The following is a 24,442-nucleotide window of genomic DNA, read 5'->3' as shown; positions in this document are numbered from 1 at the left end:
AAATTCACATTTTTTGCTCCTCACTCTGTGCAATCCAATCACTCACCTTGCACCCCAGGACAAGTGGACAACAGTGAACTTCTGCCTTTGTGTGGTTCAGAATTAACACATCTCTCCATTTGTTCTTTTCCTCAGCTAAGCTGAAAAATTCACCTGTTTGTGGCTCTTTACATTTTTTAGGTCCTTTAATAACTTTAGTAACAAGATAATGCCAAAGCCCTGTCCTATAGGAAAGTAGTACCTAGTCTCAGTGGAGTATATTGATGTGATATATTTTGACTCATCAAAGATTGTTGTATGTCAGGGAAAAAGTTTAGCCTGTTTTGTTCGTGAACATTATCAAGAGTCTACACACATTACTGCATGACAACTTTTACAGTCTGCAAAGGTGACATACATATTCAGTCAGACATTTGTTTTTAAGGATAATGTTGTACCCTGGTACCCTTAGAATTGATGTTATAGACACAACGCGATGGACTCAATGCTCTTGCTATGCAATTTCACTTTGCAGACTTTATAAGATAAGAAAAAAAAAGTCATTGTAATTTTTGTGCGTGTGAGTTGAGGTTCTTGCTGGGAGTGAACAGGTTGGATAGGATTAGAAATTAGCTCATTAGAGGGACAGCCAAAGTTGGATGTTTTGGAGACAAGTTTCGAGAGTGCAGACTTCGATGGTTTGGACATGTCCAGAGGGTTGAGAGAGTGAGTATATTGGTAGAAGGGTGCTGAGGATGGAGCTGCCAGGCAAAAGAGCAAGAGGAAGACCGAAGAAATAGTTGATGGATGTTGTGAGGGAGACATGAGTGCAGTGGGTGTGAGAGAAGAAGATGCACAAGATAGGCTTAGGTGGAAAAAGATCACACGCTGTGGCAACTCTTCACTGGACAAGCCGATAAGAAAAGAAGAAGAAAAAGACTTTAAAAGACAAGTAGCATAAAAACTTTTTGTGCGTGTGATAATTTCTGTATGTGAGCTGGTTTACCGTGCACAACACTTGAATTTTATCTCTGTGCATCCAATAGTATTCCTGCTTGCGAGCCCTGGTGGTTTGATGTGTGTAGTTGCAGTGCCAAACAGATTTAGAAATTGATGCATGGATTTGTGAGTTAATGGCGGTAGGAGGGCAGCAAAAGTCATGTGTAAGAATTGCATCCAGTTTAGAGGCGCATCATTTACAGATCAAACATTTATGACTCAAGTTATGTATTTGTAACTATTTATACGTTTGTGACTTTAGTTATGCATATGTCTCTCTGGCTACAGATACAGACTTTATTTTACTGTAGTTTTTTTTTCCATTTTTGTGAATTGAAATGCTGATTTACAAATAGTTCTGCTGAAAAATATTGCCCAATTGCTTTATCATATAAAGAATGCGATCCAGGTCCAGCTATATTTTGCAAAAAGTAAACAAAATAAAACCCTCTAGAAATCTCCTGAAAGAGTGTGAGAATTTTCTAGGGTGAAGATTTTAGACATGATTCCAAAAGGTTGTGGCACAAAACACAACACTGCTTGAAAAAAAAAAAAGCCATCCCGGCAGTGATGCATGATAGGGTCAGCATAGGGCCTTCATCAACATCGAAGGAACTATGACATTTTGAAATGTCAAACATTAGTAACACAAAACTTTCACACCTCTGCTACAAATTCAAACTTTATTTGGGGTTAATTAGGGGCAGTTTAAGTCGTGGTAGGTGTGTGCTGACTCCGATTGAACTCATTAACTTGAATGTGACTGGTTAATTCACAGTCACGCCCCCAGTGAAAGGATGGTGTGGACACTTGTGAAACCACAGCATCTCAGTTGTTTGTTTCTATTTCCTCTGTACAAAGTGTAAACGTTTGGCAAAATGTTGCAAATGAATAAACATATTCATGGTGCAAGAAGTTTTGAAAGGATTTGTGTTGGTCTCATTTTGATTAATAAAAGGCATTTGAACAAGAATGTGTTGAGTTTTTATCACCAATGTAAATATTTCCTTTTTAGGGGGGCAAAAAAACATTTTTTACTGATTCATTTTGTCCATTTGCCACTAGTGTTGCTGGACCAAATGGAGGTGTTTGAAGGAAATGTAAGGGTTTCAGGTTTAGTCTCATTAAAAAGAAAGAAAGCAAATGAGGTGTCAGGGAAAATGTAATGGTGGAAAAGATATTGACTCAACTGGGGTGTTTGAAACTGCGGGCCATAAAGAGGAGGATAAGTATGTTTGAATGAAAGAGTTAAAAATAGTCACGCGTCTGTGAAGACATTGTGGAGGAATCACATCTGCAGCCTCGAGCAGAATGGCCAACAGAAGCAGGAAATAACTGATTGTTCTGATCTGGACTGCTGAATGTGAAGTACTCTGCTTTCTTGCATGAAAACATAACCTTATACATGTTGTCCCTTAAAGCCTGGGTGTCATCCCTATAAACATTCTAAAATAGATATTGCAATGAAAAATACATATAACAGTATTCACTTCAATGTCTATACGAAAAAAAAAAATAAAGTGAGCGGAGAGCGCGTCATCCATGCACAAAGTTGCGCAATTGAGTGTCCCTCGACATCCAAGTGGTCGCCATATTAGTCGCGTCATCTGTCCTTGACGTCATGGTCACTTCCGTCGTTGAAAACGCGCAGTGCCTGCTACTATGGAAGCCGAGCAACAGAGATATTCACATTTTTCCGACGCCCCTTCTGACACCGAACTTCTTTTCGAAAAGGACAACACCACACAACCGAGTGAAGTTACCAGGGCAATATTACACTATTGTTTCGAGCACTCAGGGCAATATTACACTATTGTTTCGAGCCATATTCAGATGATATACGATCCACTCCCGCGGCGGATATGAGCCATCGCGCCTCATTGCAGCCGGCCAGTGTGGCTTATGACAGAGCCAAGCGGTGCTGCTTTAGTCACAGTCGAGCCGGGGTGCTTTATGTGCGCACGCGACTGAGTAACGCATTCTCGGCTGGGTTCTTCAGAGCCGCCCCGTCGCACAGCCCGACGCGCAGCCTTCGCAGAAGCTGTAACCGGCGAATGCGGCGCCTCAGCCGGTGTGGCTGAGTTTTGGCGCCAGTGGTGGCATATAAGGAGGAGGTGGAGCGTAGCTATGTTGCTTTTAGGGGTATGTTCAAAGTCGGCACAGTACACAATGAACACTATCGAGACATTGTTGGCTGGGCGACGCGCACATCGACACATTTCATACGCCCATCTTTAGTTACGTTATGAGAGAGACCGATTACGTGGTCCGCCCCACACTACTATTTTTTTTAGTAGCTGTATGCGCACATCAAAACATTTCATACGCGGATCTTTTGCTACGTTATGAGCAAGACCGATTACGTGGTCCACCCCAAACTATTTATTTATTTTGTTGGGAGCTGTATACACACCTACCTGTTATTTGAAACCCACGAAGTTCTCGTCCTCTGCACCCGTGCAATCCATTTTTCACAATGAACAGGGTCTCTTTCAAACTTATGAAGGGTAATTCCATTCTCCCGAGTGTTCAAGCAATGTCCAGCAATGCAATGAGCCGGCATTTTGGGTAACACGAAGGAACAAAGAGCTACCTTGCCAGAGGTAAAACTAATGGAAATAAATGAGTCCACCAGGGGGCGCCTCTGTCCTGTACATCACTTCCTGCTTCTTCTCAAAAACAAATCCCTCTAGAGGATTTTCATGGCGGGATTTACAAAAAGCTGTATATGTCAAAATCCTGTTTTGTGGTTAAAAAACACATGGGACCATATGGCTGTGGGTTTTTCCATTAATAATATACCAAAAATCATCAGTTTGACGACACTTGACCTTTAAGTTAATTCATTGAAATCAACCATGAATTTGACTTTATTACATTTTTCCATGCAGCGTATTCAAAAATGACATATTCTGGGACACCAGTTTTCCCTCTCAACTGCGCATGTGTGCATTTGCGCACTGCTGATGTGGTCTCTGTGCATAGACATTCTCCGTTTCGCTTAAAATAAAAATTAAAATACAACACGAGTTGAAAGTACTATATAACATACAACTATTCAGTTTGTGCCATTTGCAATGTGATTCAATGAGTGAGGGGTGATTGGCTGCATCCGATTCACATACGTACTTAAGCAGTCCGTCAACCGACATTTACAACGACAGCCTCTTCATGCACCATCCACAACAAGAGTTGAGTTAGCAAAGCAGTAAGGGCATCGTAGAGCAAAGATGAGCGAGACATACTACTTATGTTTATCCTCAGGGTGAACCTAAAACAATGAAAAAAGAAATGGTCTTATTTTAAGATGCAATGACTGTCGAAGTATATGCAAATAGAAGAAAAAGTGGTGAAGCTATGGACATCTCACAAAGCAGAACACAGCGAATGAATAAAGAATACAGAAACAAATGTGAATGCATTGTTTATTATTTATCAACTGGAAAGCACGTTCCAGCATTGAACAAGAATCAACAGAGGATTGTATCAATATCCAGTACAAAAGGTAATATATACAGTGAAGAAAATAAGTATTTGAACATCCTGCTATATTGCAAGGTCTCCGACTTAGAAATCATGGAGGGGTCTGAAAATTTCATCGTAGGTGCATGTCAACTGTGAGAGAGATAATCTTCTTCTTTTCCTTTCGGCTTCTCCCATTAGGGGTCGCCACAGCGTGTCATCTTTTTCCCTTGAACCCTATCTCTTGCATCCTCCTCTCTAACAATCCAGAAATCACAATGTATGATTTTTTTAATGATTTATTTGTGTGATGCAGCTGCAAATGAGTATTTGAACACCTGACAAAACCAATGTTAATATTTGGTACAGTAGCCTTTGTTTGAAATTACAGAGGTCAAATGTTTCCTGTAGTTGTTCACCAGATTTGCACACACAGCAGGAGAGATTTTGGCCCACTCCTCCACAGAGATCTTCTCTAGATCAGATGGGTTTCTGGGCTGTCGCTGAGAAACACAGAGTTTCAGCTCCCGCCAAAGATTTTCTATTGGGTTTAGGTCACGCCAGAACCTTGGTTTGCTTCTTTGGGAGCTGCTCCTTGGTTTTCCTGGCTGTGTGCTTTGGGTCATTGTCATCTTGAAAGACCCAGCCACAACCCATCTTCAATGCCCTGACTGAGTACAATACATGACCGCAGTCATCCTCTCCTTAATACAGTGCAGTCGTGCTGTCCCATGTGCAGAAAAACATCCCCAAGGCATGATGCTACCACCCCACCCTTCACAGTAGGAATGGTGTTCTTGGGATGGAACTCATCATTCGTCTTCCTCCAAACACAGTTTGTGGAATTATGACCAAAAAGTTCCATTTTGGTCTCATCTGGCCACAAAACGTTCTTCCATGTCTCCTCTGTATCATCCAAATGTCATGGGCAAACTTAAGACGGGCCTTGACACGTGCTGGTTTAAGCAGGGGAACCTTCCGTGCCATGCATGATTTCAAACCATGACGTCTTAGTGTATTAACAACAGTCACTTTGGAAACGGTGGTCCCAGCTCTTTTCAGGTCATTGACCAAGTCCTGTCGTGTAGTCCTGGGCTGATTCCTCACTTTTCTAAAAATCATTGAGAGCCCACAAGGTGATGTCTTGCACAGGGCTCCTTTCGATTGAGATAGACCGTCATGTTTAGCTTCTTCCATTTTCTAATGATTGCTCCAATAGTGGACCTTTTTTCACCAAGGTGCTTGGCAATTTCTCCGTAGCCCTTTCCAGCCGTGTGGGGTTGTACAATTTTGTCTCTGGTGTCTTTCGACAGCTCTTTGGTCCTGACCATGTTGCAAGTTTGAGTCTTCCTGATTGTATGGGGTGGACAGGTGTTGTTATGCAGCTAACGACCTCACACAGGTCCATCTGATTCAGGATAATACATAGAGTGGAGGTGGACTTTTAAAGGGGGACCCAGCAGGTCTTAGAGGGTCAGAATTAATAGTCAGGTGTTCAAATACTTATTTGCAGCTGTATCACACAAATAAATCGTTAAAAAATCATACATTGTGATTTCTGGATTTTTCTTTTTAGATTATCTCTCTGACAGTGGACATCCACCCATGATGAAAATTTCAAACCCCTCCATGATTTCTAAGTGGGAGAACACTGAATATAGCAGGGTGTTCAAATACTCCTTTTCTTCACTGTATATACTGCAGTTGTGCATAAACAATGAAAAGGTAAAGTGCATGTAATCTTAAACAGTTTATTCCCTAGAAATTGTAACAAGAATGCACAATAACATATTTGTTGATATGGAGTTCAAAACTTGAAACATGATGACAACTCTGAATGTACAGTATACTTGTAGACTATTTTTTTTAGCTATTAAAGAAGCCTCATTTTTGCGGAACTGGGAGACAAGCCAGTACCAGTACATTCTTGCCAAACCTAGTCATTCATTTTGCTATCGTGTTAGCTAGATACGAAGAAGTCAGTCACTCTTTCTGTTGACTTCAATTATGACGACTTCTGTCTGGCGTGTTTTCGTGTTAACATTTAGCATTGTGGTTGAAATATTTTTGTCCATTTGTGTTTTCTGGAATTACTGGGGAATTCAAAATTACCTCAGATGTCAGATTTAAAAGTAGGAGTCAATTGCTGTGGTTTACAAATTGCTGCCATTTTACTTCAGTCGCCATTATTTTGTCTTTCCTCAAATGACGGAGAACCACAGGCACTTTGCGTCACAGTGGCTAGGAGGTGAATCGATTCAGCAGACTTGCCACATTGATAGTCCACAGTGAAAGGAACCATAAGGGAACAAAATAGAAAGCATGAAACTTATATTTTATGTAAACAGAAACAGATTTAATGGCAGTTAAACTGGTGGACAGGTTTTCTGGCTCAATATAGCGCCTCTGGGCAGCACAGCGACCCAGAATGTAACAGTTGTTATGCTATCAAAGTGATTTTATATAAAGGCACAACTATGAAATATAGTTTTACATTTCAAAATTAAATCTTATCAAATGGTTTTTTTTGTTTTCTACATATGTATAATAATTCTCAAGACCTAAACTGGCCGTCAAAACGTACAAATTATAGAACCATTGTATATGTATATAAAAGCAAGCGATTACAGTACTTGTGCATTAATGTATAGCCTACATTTCATTCATTAAGCATCCATTAAACGTACAAAGATATCTGTACATCTTGTGCCATTATGTGGGCAATTGGTTTCCACCAAACTGTCTTGCTGTGACACTGCATGGATTCATTTTCAGTCCTATAATCTTTAAAATGCAAATGAATGCAGATTTTTACGGGATTAGCCAAGTCTAGACTACTCTGTTTTTGCTCAATGTACAGTGTCCTGCCAGAAAAATCTGACAAGCTTGTGTGGGACTGTTTATGAACTTTCAATAAATTGCTGGCAGGATGCCATCCGCCGGGTTGATATTGAGCTCCAAATGTGATATCTCCTATGTAGTCAGCAGGTTCAGCTCAACAATCACATCCCATATCTTTGAGCATTATTGTCTCTCTTGAGGCATCCCACCTGATGAGCCCAGTGCTGCCAATGTAAAGAGTACCTTGATTATTATCCATCCATTATGTGATATGAGCCGCTTATCCTCACAAGGGTCGCGGGAGTGCTGGAGCCTATCCTAGCTATCAATGGGCAGGAGACGGGGTACACCTTGAACTGGTTGCTAGCTAATCGCGGGGCACATAGAGAAAGACAGCAGCCGCACTCACAATGACTCATAGGGGCAATTTAGAGTGTCCAATTAATGTTGCATGTTTTTACGATGTGGGAGGAAACTGGAGTGCCGGGAGAAAACCCACACAGTCAGAAAAAATGACAGTTGTACCTTAAACCATGCACCATCCATTCCAGCTGTCATCAGAGGAGGCAAGGTACACCCTGAACTGGTTGCCAGCCAATCACAGGGCACATGGTGACAGAAAACAACAGCCTCACAATAAACCCAAGGGGCAATTTAGAGTGTCCAATAAAAGCACGTTTTTGGGAAGTTGGAGGAAACCAGAGTGCCCGGAGAAAACCAGCACAGGCACGGGGAGAACATGCAAATTCCACAAACATGCAAATTCCACACAGGGGGGACGGGATGTGAATCCCGATCCTGAGAACTGTGAGGCCAATGCTCCGAATAGTCGATCAACTCTTGATTATTCAATGTATAAAATTTTTCTCACCTGGCACTCATATCCACTTCCATTCTCTCCTCTCTCATTGTAAATAACATGTACAGCAAAGAGGACAGGAGCTAGTTGCCAGTTAGAAGGAACTTAGCTTATCATTTTCCATTTTCCTCAGCAAATACCAAGCAGCCAAAAAAAAAAAAAAAAAACACACAAAAAAAACCAAAGAATGACTCGCGGTTTGATGGTGACGCAACTGAATTACAGTATGATTCTATAATGCCAGGAATTGCTATTGGGGAAAATTTGAATGCCAATGGATGTTAAGAGTTTTTCTAATTTGTTAATTTTTAGTTTAATGGTTCAATACATACAGGGAATGCGACTGACGTATGTCCTGGTCACATATATGACTAGATCCAATTAAAAAAGACGTGGCGGCCATGTTGAACGTGGGGCATTGGTGCGGTGTCATGTCACGATGGTGATTGTTTATTGCACTGTAGAGTCCAATACTGAGAGGGAAAGAGGGAGGGAGGGAGAGAGAGAGAGAGAGAGAGAGAGAGAGAGAGCGAAAGAGAGAGAGAAAGAGTGTGTATTGACTGAGGAATGCACATACAAGCTTTTGGCATTAGGAAGATGCTATTTTTTGTCTAGTCACTTTTGCTTGTCAAAAAAAAAACAATCTTGTTGAAAAAAAAAACATCCTTTTGACAAACGTATTTCTCGCAACTCATGAAAGCAGCTTGCTTACGATGAGAACAATACATCAACGTCATCATTACCAAGCACAGCAGTGTGCTAAATTTGGGTAATAAAACATGAAATTTACAAACATTTTCAATGCTTTTTTAAAAAAGTATTTATTGACAAAACCTTGAACCCCACTGGGTGTTTTATACCACGAGAAAAAAAATCCTGCAAAATAATAATTTTGTGCTGTACAAAAGTGCTTCAGCGTAACAGAAAATTAAGCTACCTTGAATGATGCTCCCCTCCGACTACCTGCTTAACCCTAACTGCTCTGAAGTTCTAGCCCAAATATTTCTCCAGAAAGAATACAGCTTTTGCCACAGAATATCTATATTTTCTGTACCTATTTGTTCTCTATGTTGGGATCACAACTAGCCAGTTTCTTTCTGATCATTTTGGTTTAGTCTCCATTAATGTAATCCAGTTCTGGTGTAGGGCCCCTTCAAAACCATGATACCCTTGAATTACAGTTATAAACTATCACTTACTTAACAATTCCTCACTTAATCCCCAAATTCCTGGCCCTTTTCGACTCTGCTGCATTTTACACTATTGCTACCAGGCGCTCAAGCCAATTTTTTACGCTTTTTACCTGATCCCTCTTGGTGTAGTCATCAGTCCCTTTAGAATTTTATGTCACTGTTATGACACACAAATATGTAAGCCAGACACAGAGCCTTTGGCATCATAATTGTCAACAAGATCATCACTGCCCACCTCTACTGTTTGTGTGAAGGAGATGAAGGCACAAATGAAACAAACAACGTGTGTCATATCTACTGACATTTGTATCTGAATGTTTCAGAATAACATGCTTGAATGCTGTGTTGTGTGCATTACTCGATTTCCATTCACACCACAGTCAGATAGACATAGAGTAGTGTTGTTCAATCTTTTTGAGCAAAGGCACATTAATTTCATTAAAAACAACACAAGCCAAAAATCACTAGCAAAAAATGTTTAAAAAATGAAAGTTTGGAACCTATATTTAAAATATAAAATTTTTCAAATCTTGAACAGGAATCAAACATGAAGAAACAGTATTTTATCCATCCAGCCATCCATCTTGTACCATTTTTCTGAGTCAGGTTGTGGGGGCAGTAGCCCTAGCAGAGACCACCCGGACTTCCCATTCCCCAGCCACTTCATCCAGTTCTTCCCGAGGTATCCCGAGGTGTTCCCAGGCCAGCCAAGAGACATAGTCTCTCCAGCGTGTCCTGGGTCGTCCCCTGGGTCTCTTTCTGTTGGGATCCGCCCGAAACACCTCACGAGGGAGGTGTCCGGGAGGCACCTGGATCAAATGTCCCAGCCACCTCATCTGGCTCCTCTCAATACGGAGTAGCAGTGGCTCGACACTGAGCCCCTCCCGGTTGACCAAGCTTCTCACCAGTATTTTATAATAATTTTATTTTATCAACAAAAAAATTGTTCTCACAAATTGCGATGCCTGGGCCTGTTTGGATGAAGACAAAGAGGATTTCCTGGCACAAATTGAAGAAAGACACACAAAACTCTGAACAGCTTTCAATCACTCTCTGCTTTTAGGATTTTTAGCAGTCAGGCTTTGAAAGCTCACCTCACACAGATATGTTGTTGAAAATGGGAGCAATGTCAAAATCCTGTTGCTTTGTTTGTCAAAATGAGGAACTCCTTAGCAGCAGCCAACCAAACTTGTCAAAAGGCTAATCAGAAAATCTGAGCTTTAAAAAAACAATTTTGTCTCAGTTCAGTAAGTTCACCCTGCTCATATCCTTTCCACCAAGTGATGCTGAGCAATATGGGTCCCTCACCCAGTCAAGGCATTCAATGGAGAGTGAAGAAAATAAAATGACATCTTATCAAGAATGTTTAAATGTTTGACTCTTACCTCACACAACGTTGCAATGTTAACATCTTGCCATTACTTGGTGAGTGTGAACATCTCAAGATTGTCCCTTTTCAAGTTGGTGCCAGAGTTGCACCTCTGAACGGAATCCAATTATTTGATCTGTACTTGTTTACAGGTTTTCTTTCCGGCCTTGCATTCGTATGTTCAGTTCATTCGGATGATCAAAAACATACGCCAGGTATACAAGACTTGCACACCCCTCATCACTTGCAAGCAGCTTTTCAAAATCAGAACTCTAATTTGTTAAAAACACTTCAAGTTCCTAGGCCAAAACCTTCCCACAACACAACCACCAGATCTCCGGATCAAACACCAAGCCTTTATGCTTCACTCCCATTTCCTCACATAAATCCATCCATCCATCCATCCATCCACCCATCCATCCATCCATCCATCCATCCATCCATCCATCCATCCATCCATCCATCCATCCATCCTTTTTCTTAGTTCCTTATCCTCACAAGGGTCACAGGAGTGCTGCCAATGGGCAGGAGACGGGGTACACCCTGAACTGGTCACGAGCCTATCGAAGGGCACATGGAGATAGACAACAGTCGCACTCACAATCACACCTAGGGGCAATTTAGAGTGTCCAATTAATGCTGTATGTTTTTGGAGTGTGGGAGGAAACTGGAGTACCTGAAGAAAACCTTCGCAGGCATGGGTTGAACGTGAAACCTACGCAGGCACAGGGAGAAGATGGAAACGTCACACAGGAGGGGCCGGTATTGAACCTTGGACCTCAGAACTGTGAGGCCAACGCTTTACAGCTGTTCCACTGTGCCGCCCATTTCCTCACACAAATATGCAAGTAAACAAATGTTCACAAAGTTTACCATGCACACAACATCTTTCAAGACAGGAACTAAGTCTGGTGGTCAAGTCTTGGCTACGAGGGCCTCACGTTTTTTAAAAAAAAAACAATGCATAATAAACACTTCTGGGTTTCTTTCTTTCACTCCACTTATAATATTTCTTTACAAAGACTCTTGTACACCAAACCATGACTGCAGCTCCATCAGTACAGGCACTTGTGCAGTTTTCCCACTTAAATCCCTCTTGATCAAGATATTCTGGTGTGACCTGATACATTTCCTCTCCATTTTTTTTTTCCTGGCAATTCCCTTGTAAAAAAGGAAGTTTTCTCTGATTGCGTCTCCATCCACAAAAGCATATTGACCAAGAGTTCAGCATGTCCACTAATATTAGTAGGTCTGTCAAGCTGCAATGCAAATATCTTACTGATTGTCTGGAACAAGCTGTGGTAAAGAAATTTGGGGAAATTAAAAATTATTGTTCCCCAATATTTCTAAACTTTGTAAAAGTACAATCTACGGCATGCACTGTTTTTGCAAGTATTAGTGATAGTTGATTGTTAAACCAGAAGATTACCTATACTCAGTCTCTGAGGGTGAACTTGTAAAACATGCTACTATAACCAGAGTGTAACACGCTGGGAATTAATACAAGTGACTTTTGCACATTACAATGCATTTTACACTGCACGCTGCACATCCTGCAGTCTGGAACCTAAAGTACTTTTTTTCCCGACAATAATCTGCAGAGTTCTAAAAGCTGTACCCTCTTTGTACGAGAGTCCTTTGTGATTTCCTGTTTTAGCAGTAGTTAAAAGGCGTGCTTTTGTGAGGAAGCGATCAGCACTTCATTAGGAGCTGGGATGACGGGCAAGTCGGGTCAGGTCTTAATCATGATAAAAATTAATTTGCAGGGGAAATGTAAAATATCCACGAGATTGAACCACAGAAAGGCATGGGAGGCAGAACTGGGAAGTGAGTAGAAATCTCTGGAGGAGGTCAAAATGCAGGGACTAATTATGAAGCTTTGACTTGAGGCACTGCCTTACAGAGCAGAACATTTCACTGGGTTTGCATGTGAACTCTAGTTATAGATGTGAAATAGCAGCAAATGTTTTATCTTAACTAATTTTGAAGTATTATGGAATTAATATGTCCATTTTATCTTTTTTTAATCTTACAATTCTTATTATCTGCTCTACTGAAAATAAATGTATTTTACGTATGATTGTCTGTCAGTGAGGTGGATTTGCAAGAAGCCTGGCTCGAATAATAACGAGCAGGCTGCTTGCAAATTAGCAGACACATTTGTATAAGTGTATTAGTAATCATTCACAAAACATGCAGCGGTTTATCAGCCAATATAATGCTGGTCAGAGTGGATTGAACAATATGAATTAAAAAAAAACATTATTTTGGTATTGTCAAATTCATCAAGGGATTCTTGAATTGGACTGTGCCATCCATCCATCCATCCATCCATCCATTTTCTGAGCCGCTTATCCTCACGAGGGTCGCTGGAGTGCTGTCATCAGGCAGGAGGCAGGGTTCATCTTGAACTCGTTGCCAGTCAATCGCAGGGCATGCGGAAATAGACAACAGTCGCACTCACAATCACACCTAGGGACAGTTAGAGTCTCCAATCAATGCATGTTTTGGGGATGTGGGAGGAAACCGGAGTGTCCGGAAAAAACCCAAACGGGCATGGGGAGAACATGTAAACTCCACACAGAGGCGGGCAGTGATTAAACCCCGGTTCTCAGAACCGTGAGCCCAACGCTTTACAGCTGCACCACCTTGCCGCCCTCAAGTAACATTTGATGGAAAAAAAATACTACTACAATAAAACAGTGATTTTATGTGCAGACAGCATTATTTAAAAAAAAAAGTTAGTTTCAATATACAACACTTCACCAATGCCACATTCTCAATATACATTTTTCAAGTGATCTTTTAATACATTTTAAGCATTTTTTTTCATGACTATTAAACATCCAGCGCTATAACTGGCGCAATTCTGCAAAGAGTTAGACCCGATGTTCATAATTTCATGGCGCAGCATACATCAGTGCATTTAAAAACGGGACGTCTGCACCGGTGTGGGTGTTTTCACAGTTTGCTTCAATCCAGTCCAATCAAAGTGGGTCCTCTCATCACCTTTAAATGGTTAAACATTATTCAGAAAATGAACACAGCAATTTGTGCATGTCTAGAGTATTGAATGTTATTGGCTATTGTTCTCCTTTTAAATACAGAATGAGCTGGTGAAAATCAGTTGGGAGGTAAATATTGTATATATAGGTACCTAATTTACAGTGAAGAAAATGAGTATTTAAACTCCCTGATACACATGTGTTCAAATACTTATTTGCAGCTATATCACACAAATAAATTGTTAAAAAAAATCATACATTGTGATTTCTGGATTTTGCTTTTTAGATTATCTCTCTCACGGTGGACATTCACCTCGGATGAAAATTTCAGCCCCCTCCATGATTTCTAAGTGGGAGAACTTGAAATATAGCAGGATGTTCAAATACTTATTTTATATCCTGTCATGATCCATGACATGGCATTTCAAATGATCACGTGTGTACATATATCCAAGGAGCTTACATATCTCTCTGCCTGCATGTGTCCTGATTCAAATTCACCAAAAGAAGATAAGACCACCTGTAGTAAAACATAGACATGGTCCCAGCAGGTATATGTTTAACACTGTCACAGTGTTGATAATGTTAACTCTTTTAAAAGTTGATTTACTCTGACTCTGACATAGTGGTTACCATATAAACTCGGGGTAAGTAGTGTTGATTTTAAGTCTGATGGTGTTACATTTTCGTTTCAAATTATATATTCATAACAAATTGAACAAAAATGGAATTTTTATTCCATATCTTTCTGCGACTGGCTGGCACCCAGTTCAGGGTGTACCCTGCCTCATGCCCTGTGACAGCTGGGATTGGCTCCAGCACTTCTGCGACCCATATGAGGGTAAACAGCTCAGAAAATCCATGGATGGATATTGTGAATCTTTCTTCTGTATTTCTGCTGCATCTTCTAACTACCTGAACATTTTTCTGTCTTTCGTCCCCTCTCTCAATAATTGACTTGAATTTGTTAGTTCCCTCATATTCCTCTTCTCTCTCCCTCTCAATGGAGATTGAGGGCAAAATCGGAATAGAGAAGGAGGAGCAGCTTCTTTAGGAAAAGGGGTAGCCTGCTTTGTACAGAGGGGTTATTTATTTTCTATGCATTCATATTGTCTGTTGAAAAAAGAAAATGGAGGTTGAATGACAGATATCACATAACCTTGACAGATATGCGTGCATTTCTTATTTTTCCTATATATGTGTGTGTGTGTGTGTGTGTGTGTGCGTGTGTGCGTGTGTGTGTGTGTGTGTGTGTGTGTGTAACATAGAAAAGGTGTACGTATATTAATTCAAATTGTCTCAAAAAGATAGACATGTTAATGATAGGTCCCTTTGCCTCTGCTGTCTTCTCATGATCTCAGCTTGCAGCCTCCTGCTTCTGCATCACAACATTTCAATAGATCTCTATTTGGGTAGTGTATACCAATCTCAAGGAATCTGATCAGAAGATGTTTAATGTAAGCTTCAAATGTGAAATTTCTTGAAGTAGGGACAAAGTAGGTCCTCGATGGCTATTTTATTTGTCAACTAGTTAAGATCTCTATATTACCTTTTTAAGTTTTGTATTCAAAGGACAATTGTGATGAGTAGAGTGATGTGCCAAGTGCATGTTGGGTACCTGAGTTCTTTTCCCCCTACATTGTCATGACTTTTGTGATGTGACTCTTGTGGATATGCATAAAATATTGTGCAGCTCTACTCTATGCATACTGCATTTCCCACGGTGATTGACTTGTGACCAAGATAGGGTGTAGTCCCCTTTTGCCCAAAGTGAGCTAGTACAGTATAGCCTTCAACACCTTGTGACCCTTAGAGAATAAGTGCTATCGAGAATGGATGGACAGCTATCTAAAGCATCATCACTCTTTCTTCATTGGTCTGTAAACACAGGAGTAACCACAAACTATACGCAATGTCTATTTCAGAGTAAGAAATCAATGTTCACCCCAATCACCATCCATTTCATCTCATCAGTCTCAGAGGAGGACCATGACAATGAGTCACTCTGTTGGGATGGGCACATGCCTTTCTGCCTTGTGTCTCCAACCAGTGGCAGCACTTAATCAATAATTAGACAACTGTGGTGAGTGCCTGACTGAGATGATTGGGCTGCACAGAGAAAAGTATCACAGATGGGAAGCAACACAATGACCTGATGTAAGCACAGGTAGCGTACATGTATTTTTGCATATGATTGATCTGTATCTGTCTCATTTATATTGTTTTTTAATTTGGTGGAATATGCAATGAAAAATTTAGATGTTAGCTGTCTTGGTAACAGGATATACAGTTAGTAGGCTATAACTCACACCTTCTTATTGAGAGTCGTGGCTGAAATTTGAGAAGCAGATAGCTCATATCTCTTCTCAAACAATTATAGGTGGTTGAGATAATGGGAAAAAAAAACTGCCCAACAGAAGAAATGAGCCACAGTCATAATTATGTCTTTTTGACATTTGGGCTTTAAGTGTGTATCCCAAGAACAAGAAAAAGTTAATCAATGCTGAAACACTGAGCCATCAATAGAAAATGTGATATAGCATATTTTCCCGCCAGTTCTTATGTTACACTGTTTCACCTCAAGAGTCAGGTAATCTCCCCCATTTTATGTTCTTAGATCAATTCCCCTGTCCTGATCATGATCTCCATTCTTTTCTTTAAACGTGTTTTCAAACGTATGAAGAGGTTTTATTGTTCTAATAAGGATGAATGAGAATGATCTTAATGTCCATCCCTCCATCCATCCATCCATTGTCTGTTCTGCCTATCCTCATGCGGGTTGGAGCCATGCTGGAGCCTATCACAGCTATCTTGGGGGAGAGGCGTGGTCCACCCTGAACTGGTCAGGAGCCAATCACATATTAACAAAGAACTGTTCTCACTCACATTCACACCAAATGGCAATTTAGAGTCTTCAATCAACCTACCACACGTTTTTAGGATGTGGAAAGTAACCAGAGTACCAAGAGAAAACCCAGGCAGGCATGGGAGAACATGCAAACTCGACACAGTCAGGGCTGGGATCTGAGCCGTGGCCCTCAGAACTGGTAGACAGATGTGCTCACCAGTTTTCCATATTTGTCCCTATTTTGTGGTCAATAATTGGTTCTCCCTTGCCACTAATGACTGTACTATAAATAGATATATTTGACCTGACACACATTGTAATGATGCGAATATGCAACTGTTATTAAAGCAACAGTTAACTTTTCACAATAAATATTATATAATATATATGTTATATAATATAACATATGTCTTATTGGAGACAGCACGGTGGAACAGCTGGAAAGCGTTGGCCTCACAGTTCTGAGGTTCAATTCCCGACCTGCCTGTGTTGAGTTTGCATGTTCTCCCCATGCCTATGTGGGCTTCCTCCAGGCACTCCGGTTTCCTCCCTCATCCCAAAAACACGCAACATTAATTTGACACTCTAAATTTCCCGTAGGTGTGATTGTGAGTGCGGCTGTTTGTCTTCATGTGCCCCGCGACTGTAGGGTTCTGAGATTGATGACTACAAAACTACTAAATTTGCTCTGCTTCATTATAAAAAACATCAGTAAATCACAATGTATGATTTTTAAAATAAATTTGCATGTTACTGCTGTAAATAAGTATTTTGAACACCTGCTAATCACCAAAGATTCTGGCCCTCAAAGACTTAGTCCAGCTCTAAAAAGTCAACCTGCACTCCACTTATTATTCCAAATTAGAATTACCTGTTTGAGATCGTTAGCTGCATAAAGGTAACTGTCTACCCCACACAATCAGTGAAGCTCCAACTACTAACATGGCTAAGACTAAAGAATTGTCAAAATACACCAGAGACAAAGTTGTAAACCTTCACAAGGCTGGAAAAGGCTGTGGGGATGTTGGAAAATTGCTTGGTGAAAAAAGATAAATTGTCGGATTAATTAATAGAAAATGGAAGAAGATAAACATGAATGTCGAGGTCCCTTGGACTGAGGCTCAAAGTAAGATCTCACCTTGTGGCATATTAGTGATCTTGAGAAAAGTGTGGAATCACCCCAGAACAACAAGGGAGGAACTGTTCATTGATCTGAAGAGCGCTGCCACCTCTTTTTCCAAGGTTACTATGGGTAATAGACTAAGACGTCATGATTTAAAATCATGCATAGCATGGAAGGTTACCCTGCTGAAATCAGCAGGCCAAATTTAAGATTGGCCATGACCATTTGGATGATCCAGAGGAGTAATGGGAGAAAGTTATGTGGTCAGATGAGACCAAAGTGGAAGTTCTGGTTTGGTCTCCACTCGCTGCGTTTTGAGGAGGAAGAATGAGGAATACCATCCCAAAAACATCATCCCTACATTGAAGCATGGGGATACAGGCTTCATGTTTTGGGGGTGTTTTCTCTACATGGGACAGGATAATTGCACTGTATTAAGGAGAGGATGACTGAGCCATGTATTGTGAGATTTTGGGGAAAAACCGCTTTCCTTAAATTAGAGAATTGAAAATGGGTCATGGCTGGGTCTTCCAACATGACAATGACCTAAAGCACACAGCCAGGATAACCAATGGGTGGCTCCGTAGGAAGAATTTCAAGGTTCTGAAGTGGCCTAGCCAGTCTCCAGAATCAAAGCAAACAGAAAATCTTTGGAGGGAGTTCTAACTCCATGTTTCTCAGTAAGTGATCTAGGGAAGATCTGTGTGGAGGAATGGGCCAAAATCCCTGCTTTAGTGAGTACAAACCTGGTGAAAAATTACAAGAAACCTTTGACCTCAGTTATTGCAAACAAAGGCTACTGTATCAAATAACATTGACTTTCAAAGGTGTTGAAATACTTGCTTGCAACAGGAACATACAAATAACTTAATAAAAAATATTACACATTGTGATTTCCAGAATTTTTTTAGAATGTCTCTCACAGTGGACATGCACCTAAAATGAAAATATCAGACCCTGCAATGATTTCAAAGTGGGAGGACTTGCAAAATGACAGTATCCAAATGTTTTTTCCTCAATGTATGTAAGCTTAACATTTGGCAACCCCTGAAGATGTTGGTGGACTCCAACAGTGAGGGATGCCATCAAGCTGAAGAAGGAGTCTTATTGGGCATTTTTGGCCTGTGGGACTCCCGAAGCACCTGAGAGATACCGGCTGGCCAGGTGGAATGCAGATTTGGTGGTCGCTGAGGCTAAAACCTGGCCGTGGGAGGAGTTCGGTGAGGCTATGGAGAACAAAGATGGCTTTGAGGAAATTCTGTTCCATCATCCGGCGTCTCAGGAGGGGGGAGTAGTGCACCAAAGGTTTGCTTGTACAAAAACACTTTATTGCTCCCAGAAATAGATGTGGTAGCTGTTCTAGTAATGGGGCCAGCAAAGGATTGCATTTGTTAAGCATACAAATTCATTTTACGAATTCTGAAGGGATTATGTTAAAATAGCTAAATGTGTGTTGTAATTCGTCAAACCTCAAAGAATTTGTGATCGCTAATTTTGTATAGCACGAAGTGTACAAGTGTGCATAACCATGAGGTATAATGTGTAAAATGAGAGGCAATGAGAAGAACGTGAATATGTACACATTTTTGAAACGTCAGGAAAAAATGTATTCCTCACAAAAAATCTCGACAGAAAAATACTCATTTCCAAAAACATGAACAAAATCTATATGTCCATCCATAGAGCCATCTGCCACCTCAGATCTTTCTAACCCTACATTGTGCCAAACAGTTACAGCCATCCATGAGCTGCTCTAACAAGATCAATGTCCCCCGAGGAATGTCGCTCAGGATATTGTTTCACTTCTAAGTGAACTTACTGTTTAAAAGAGACCCCAGGCTGTCCTTTGGCTCAGATAACCTATCACTGTTTTCTTGTGAAACCCTGTTGGGAAATCACTTTTCAGATTCTGAAGCACTCATCAACTGTGTACTGTACAGTGCATGGTAATGAAGAGGTGGATATGTGCACTGGCATTGACAGTGGTTCATGAAGACTATTGGAACATCGTAATGTACAGTCTCGAGTGTCTAGGCTTTGACGGAGATGGATTGTCATTGTGTTCCAGGAATCAATAAAGACATCTCCACATCTTTGTTGTGACAGCATATAAATCTAATGAGTAGAAAAAGTGAGTTTGCTCAAGTCATGTGCAGCCACGCACAAGGCAACGGCATGACCACAGGTCCCTGTCACAAGCAACTTCCCTCTTATTGTAAGGATATTAAAATGATATTTTTAAGGAAGAACAGAATATTTAAAGACAAAGGGACATTCTTTAGTTTGGCTCTGCTGCTCATTTGTGAGTTAGCTTTGCTTTGCTTCCATAAAAATATCCTTTCACCACTTAAGTGAGCAGGTAACTATAGCTACACCCTAAAAATGCATCTTTGCTGAATCCCTCAATTTATAGACAAGTTTTTTTTTTTTTTTTTAACACTAAGCTCCCCAAAAAATGAGGGAATAAAAAAAGTGACTTTTTGAAGAAGGTTTATACATTTCACAACTGATGGATGAAGAATAGGTGTGGTCCTCCATCCCTTGGTCTGACCATTGTGTTTGGGTGTCACAGGATGACTTTAATGCTGTGCACAGTTCTTCACCTGGCCTGGTCCATCTCATTTGAGTATTCCATTGTACAGTAGTAAAAAATTATTAACACATGATTTGTTGAGGTTTTCCCTATCAGAACCCTGGAACAGTTTTCTTACACTCACCTGACCCCACCCCATTAATCTTCCATCAAGTTCACAACTTCCCACTGGGCACCAGATTACCAAGATTGTGCTCTTCCAAAAAACAAATAAAAATCTGGTACATAATAACACATACAGTGTTAAATGCAGATTAGGATTAAAATAATGAATTGTTAAACAATCTGTTAAATATAGCTGGTTTATATCAATACTGACCTTCAGTGGAAACGCACATAACACATGAGCTGTTCAGAAAAATAAAACTTCATGGTGTTTATCAGAATCAGCTTTATTTGGCGAAGTGTATAAAAAAACACTTTATTGATTAGTACTAAAAGTGTCGTTTCCTCCATTCATGTGAAATTATACCTGATGTTCTTGTAATACTGCTCTCAACCGATGTCTCTTCCCCAGTGGTTTGTTGTAACCCAAGCACGAAATAAGATGTGTGTAAAGAAAAGCGCACACATACAACATTTTAGGCAGTCATTTTGAGTGAAGGTTTTTCCGTTGTTTTAGCTGGGATAGATTCCAGCACGCTAATGACCCTAGTGAAATTGCCTAGTACAGACGATGGATGGATATATGGATGGATGGATGGATGGATGGATGGATGGATGGATAGATGTTTTATCACCCACATGATATTCTTCTGGTGTCCTCTTGCCTGCGTAGGTGGTGGAAACTACAGAGAGTCTGTAAAAACTTCTCTCTCTTTCTGGTCGGAGTGCATGGTGACAAAATTGCTCTTACAGCAACAGATTCGACTTCTTCTGAAGGTTCACACAACAGTGTAACAGTTTACTGAGCTGCACAAAAATATTTTTTGTATACTGCAGGAGATGGTAATCATTGAGAAAAGTAAACAAAAAACAGACAAACAAACCATCCTGGGAAATGGAAAGCTCAAAGTCATGTCCATACGTTTCAACAGGACTGCCCAAAAGAATAAAGTGGTTTAACATTATTTATTGTATGACACATAATCCCACAAAAAATTTGTATTCACTGTAGTACAAATTGTTAACCCTTCACTGTATATAATTTTTTGGCGGCCACATGGTGATGTGATTGAACAAAACTACCTCGGCGATCGACTCATTGGGCACCCCAGCCCTACAGAGAACATTTTAATGGAACATCCGTACACTGGATATACAATGAATAAACCATAATTCTTGACAAGATAGACATGTTATGAAAGTGAAAAAAACAATTTGCAACCTTGTTCTTAGATTGCACATCATTAACTTTAACTAAAGTCTAGTCAAGTTTATTTGTGTAGCCCTTTCATTACAAAAGAGCCTGAAAGGGCTTCTGTAACATGTAACTTTTAAAGCAGACACTTGAGCTTGAGTAGAATATTTCTTTTTTTTTTTAATTTTGTCATATTTTTGTTGCAGGTCTTGTCAAGTTGGGCGTCCATTGTGTCACATGCCAGAAGGTTGCTATAAAGATAGTCAACAGAGAAAAACTCAGCGAGTCTGTTCTTATGAAGGTAAGATATCTTGACCTAATATCACTGATTTGAGCTTTACTGGAGGCCGTCACCTTAACATGGTGGAGGGGTTTGTGTATCCCAATGATCTTAGGAGCTAAGTTGTCAAGGGCTCCACGCCCCTGCAGTGCGAGCTGCACGGTGATTGAGACAGGGACTTTGCTGAGCTGATCCCTGGCTACAGATCCTGGCTCTAGGGACATGTAACATCTGGCAGGGATAGCGCCCGAGCTGGTGTGTTAGGTTGAGAAGTTCTGACAAGATATAGTTGGACACACCTCCCCGCACCCTTTGGACTCTGGTACCAGTCCTTTTGAGAGGGGTTGGCCTCTTTTCTACTTTGGAGTTGCCCATGGTGAGAGGTGCCGAGCAGGTGTGGGTATACTTATTGGCCCCCTGCTTGGTACCTGAATGTTGAGGTGTACCCCAGAGGACGAGAGGGTAGCTTCCCTCCATCTTCGGTTGGGGGACGGGTCCTGAATATGGTTTTGCCAATGCAACAAACAGCAGTTTGTGGACACCAACGATGAAGAATGCAGTCAAGCTGAAAAAGGAGTCCTATCAGGCCTTTTTGGGCTGTGGGACTCCCGAGATAGCTGATGCGTACTGGTTAGCCAAGCGGAATACAGCTTTGTTGGCCGCTGAAGATAAAATTCTGACGGATTCTGTGAGGCAAAGGAGGACCCGTAGCTCAGTGGTTAGAGCACTGGTTTGGAAAAACCAGGGGTTGTGGGTTCGTATCCCACTGGGGCCTCCTCTCCCTGAGAAGGGTTGCGTCAGGAAGGGCATCCGGCGTAAAAATTGTGCCAAACATATGTGCGTTCATCTGAGATGACACGCTGAGGCGACCCCGAAAGGGACAAGCCGAAAGAAACTCTCTCTGTGAGGCAATGAAGAAAGACTTCCAGACGGCTTCGAAGAAATGTTAATCCACCATCCGGTGTCTCAGCAGGCGGAATTTGTGCACTGTCAGCACTGTGTATAGTGACGATGGGTGCTGCAGACCTCAACTAGGGATGTGGTGAATCAATGTGGAGAAAACTTTAAAGACCTCCTCAATTACACCAACACGCCTAGTAAAGTAAAGCCTGGGTTCTCTTCGGCAGGCTCTCCAATCGCTGAGGTTGAGGTCACTGAGGTCGTTAATCTCCTTGGTGACAAGGTCCTGGAGGTGTATGACATTCGCCCAGAGTTCTTAAAGGCTCTGAATGTTGTGGAGCTGTCCTGGTTGACACACCTCTGAAACATCATGTGGATATCAGGCCTCTGGATTGGGTGGTTGTCCCCTTTTATTAGAAGGGGCAGCAGAAGCTGTGTTCCAACTACAGGGGATCACACTCAACAGTCTCCCCAGTAAGGTCTATTTAGGGGTGCTGGAGAGAAGGGTCAGTTGGGAAGTTGAATCTCAGATTCAGAAGGAGCAATGTGTTTCTCATCCTGGCCGTGGAACAGTGCTATACCCGCGGCATGATCTTTGGAGGTGCATGGGAGTTCACCCAACGGGCGCACATTTTTTGTGGACTTGGAGAAGACGTTCAACCTTGTCCAATCGGGGAGTCCTGTGGGGAGTGATTCGGGAGTATAGGTATCGAACTCCCTGATATGGGCTGTTCCGTTCCTGTATGACTGGTGTCCAGATTCGCTAGGAGTCTGTCGGACTCATTTTCAAAGTGGGTTGGACTACTTGTGATCATCCTTGAGATGGTTCTATTCATACACCTTCATTGGAGTCCAGCTGTGTAGACGGTGGTGAGAAATAAGAGTCTCTGGTTTGATGAGACAGCAATAGAGCTTTTTTTTTATTTCCAAGTGGTATTTGTGGAGAAAACTAGGCACTGCTCATTATCTGTCCAATCCAGTCCAAACAGTGAAGCATGGTGGTGGCAGCATTATGCTTCAGTCAAATGTTATATACATTTATAGAATTTCCAACCATCCATTTTCTGACCCGCTTATCCCCACAAGGGTAGTGGGAATGCTGGAGCCAATCCCAGCTCTCATCGGGCAGGTGGGAGTGTACAGCCTCAACTGTTTGCCAGCCAATCGCAGGGCACATGGAGACAGAAAATAGTCACACTCACAATCACACCTAGAGGCAACTTAGAGTCTCCCATTAATGTTGCATATTTTGGAGATGTGGGAGGAAGTCCCTGGAGAAAACCCACGCATTGACGGGGAGAACATGCAAACCTCACACAGGCGAGGCCGGGTTTGAACCTTGGACCTCAGAACTGTGAGGCCACCGCTTTACATCTGCATCACCGTGCCACCCAAAATAAAAAAAAATGTAATTTAAAATCTTTCATAAAATAAAAATCAACCTTGTAAATGTTGTAATCTTCAGAGGCTTCATAGACATTTCAATTTTCCACTGTCACGACACCCTTCACCGTTCACCCAAATCGAGAGAAAGTGCCTAGATCCATTTTGGGGAATTTTGAAGTAGCTTGTGCAGATACCGGATTCCTCTGCTAAATTGCTTAAATGGCAGGAGCACAAAATTCAGGTAGCCTGGTACCAAGGTTAGTCTTCTAAAGATAGTCGCAGTACGACTTGATTTTGAATATGTG

At 41.2% G+C, this 24,442-nt stretch overlaps 1 protein-coding gene and 1 non-coding gene across 5 annotated transcripts in view; both read left to right on the top strand.

Moving 5' to 3' along the window:
- The window catches only part of LOC133498592 (serine/threonine-protein kinase BRSK2-like), a 159,876-nt gene that overhangs the window by 53,527 nt on the left and 81,907 nt on the right, over window positions 1-24,442 (top strand). For all 4 annotated transcript variants that reach the window (XM_061815635.1, XM_061815631.1, XM_061815632.1 and 1 more), the window contains exon 2: window positions 21,778-21,872. In XM_061815635.1, coding sequence (XP_061671619.1) covers window positions 21,778-21,872 — 95 coding nt within the window. The remainder of the gene's footprint in view (window positions 1-21,777; window positions 21,873-24,442) is intronic.
- trnas-gga (transfer RNA serine (anticodon GGA)) lies at window positions 22,553-22,626 on the top strand. The gene has a single exon. It is a non-coding gene; the product is annotated as a tRNA-Ser (tRNA).

Source organism: Syngnathoides biaculeatus, chromosome 3, assembly GCF_019802595.1.
Source record: "Syngnathoides biaculeatus isolate LvHL_M chromosome 3, ASM1980259v1, whole genome shotgun sequence".
Taxonomy (NCBI): Eukaryota; Metazoa; Chordata; class Actinopteri; order Syngnathiformes; family Syngnathidae; genus Syngnathoides; species Syngnathoides biaculeatus.
This window is presented reverse-complemented; position numbering and strand designations above follow the sequence as displayed.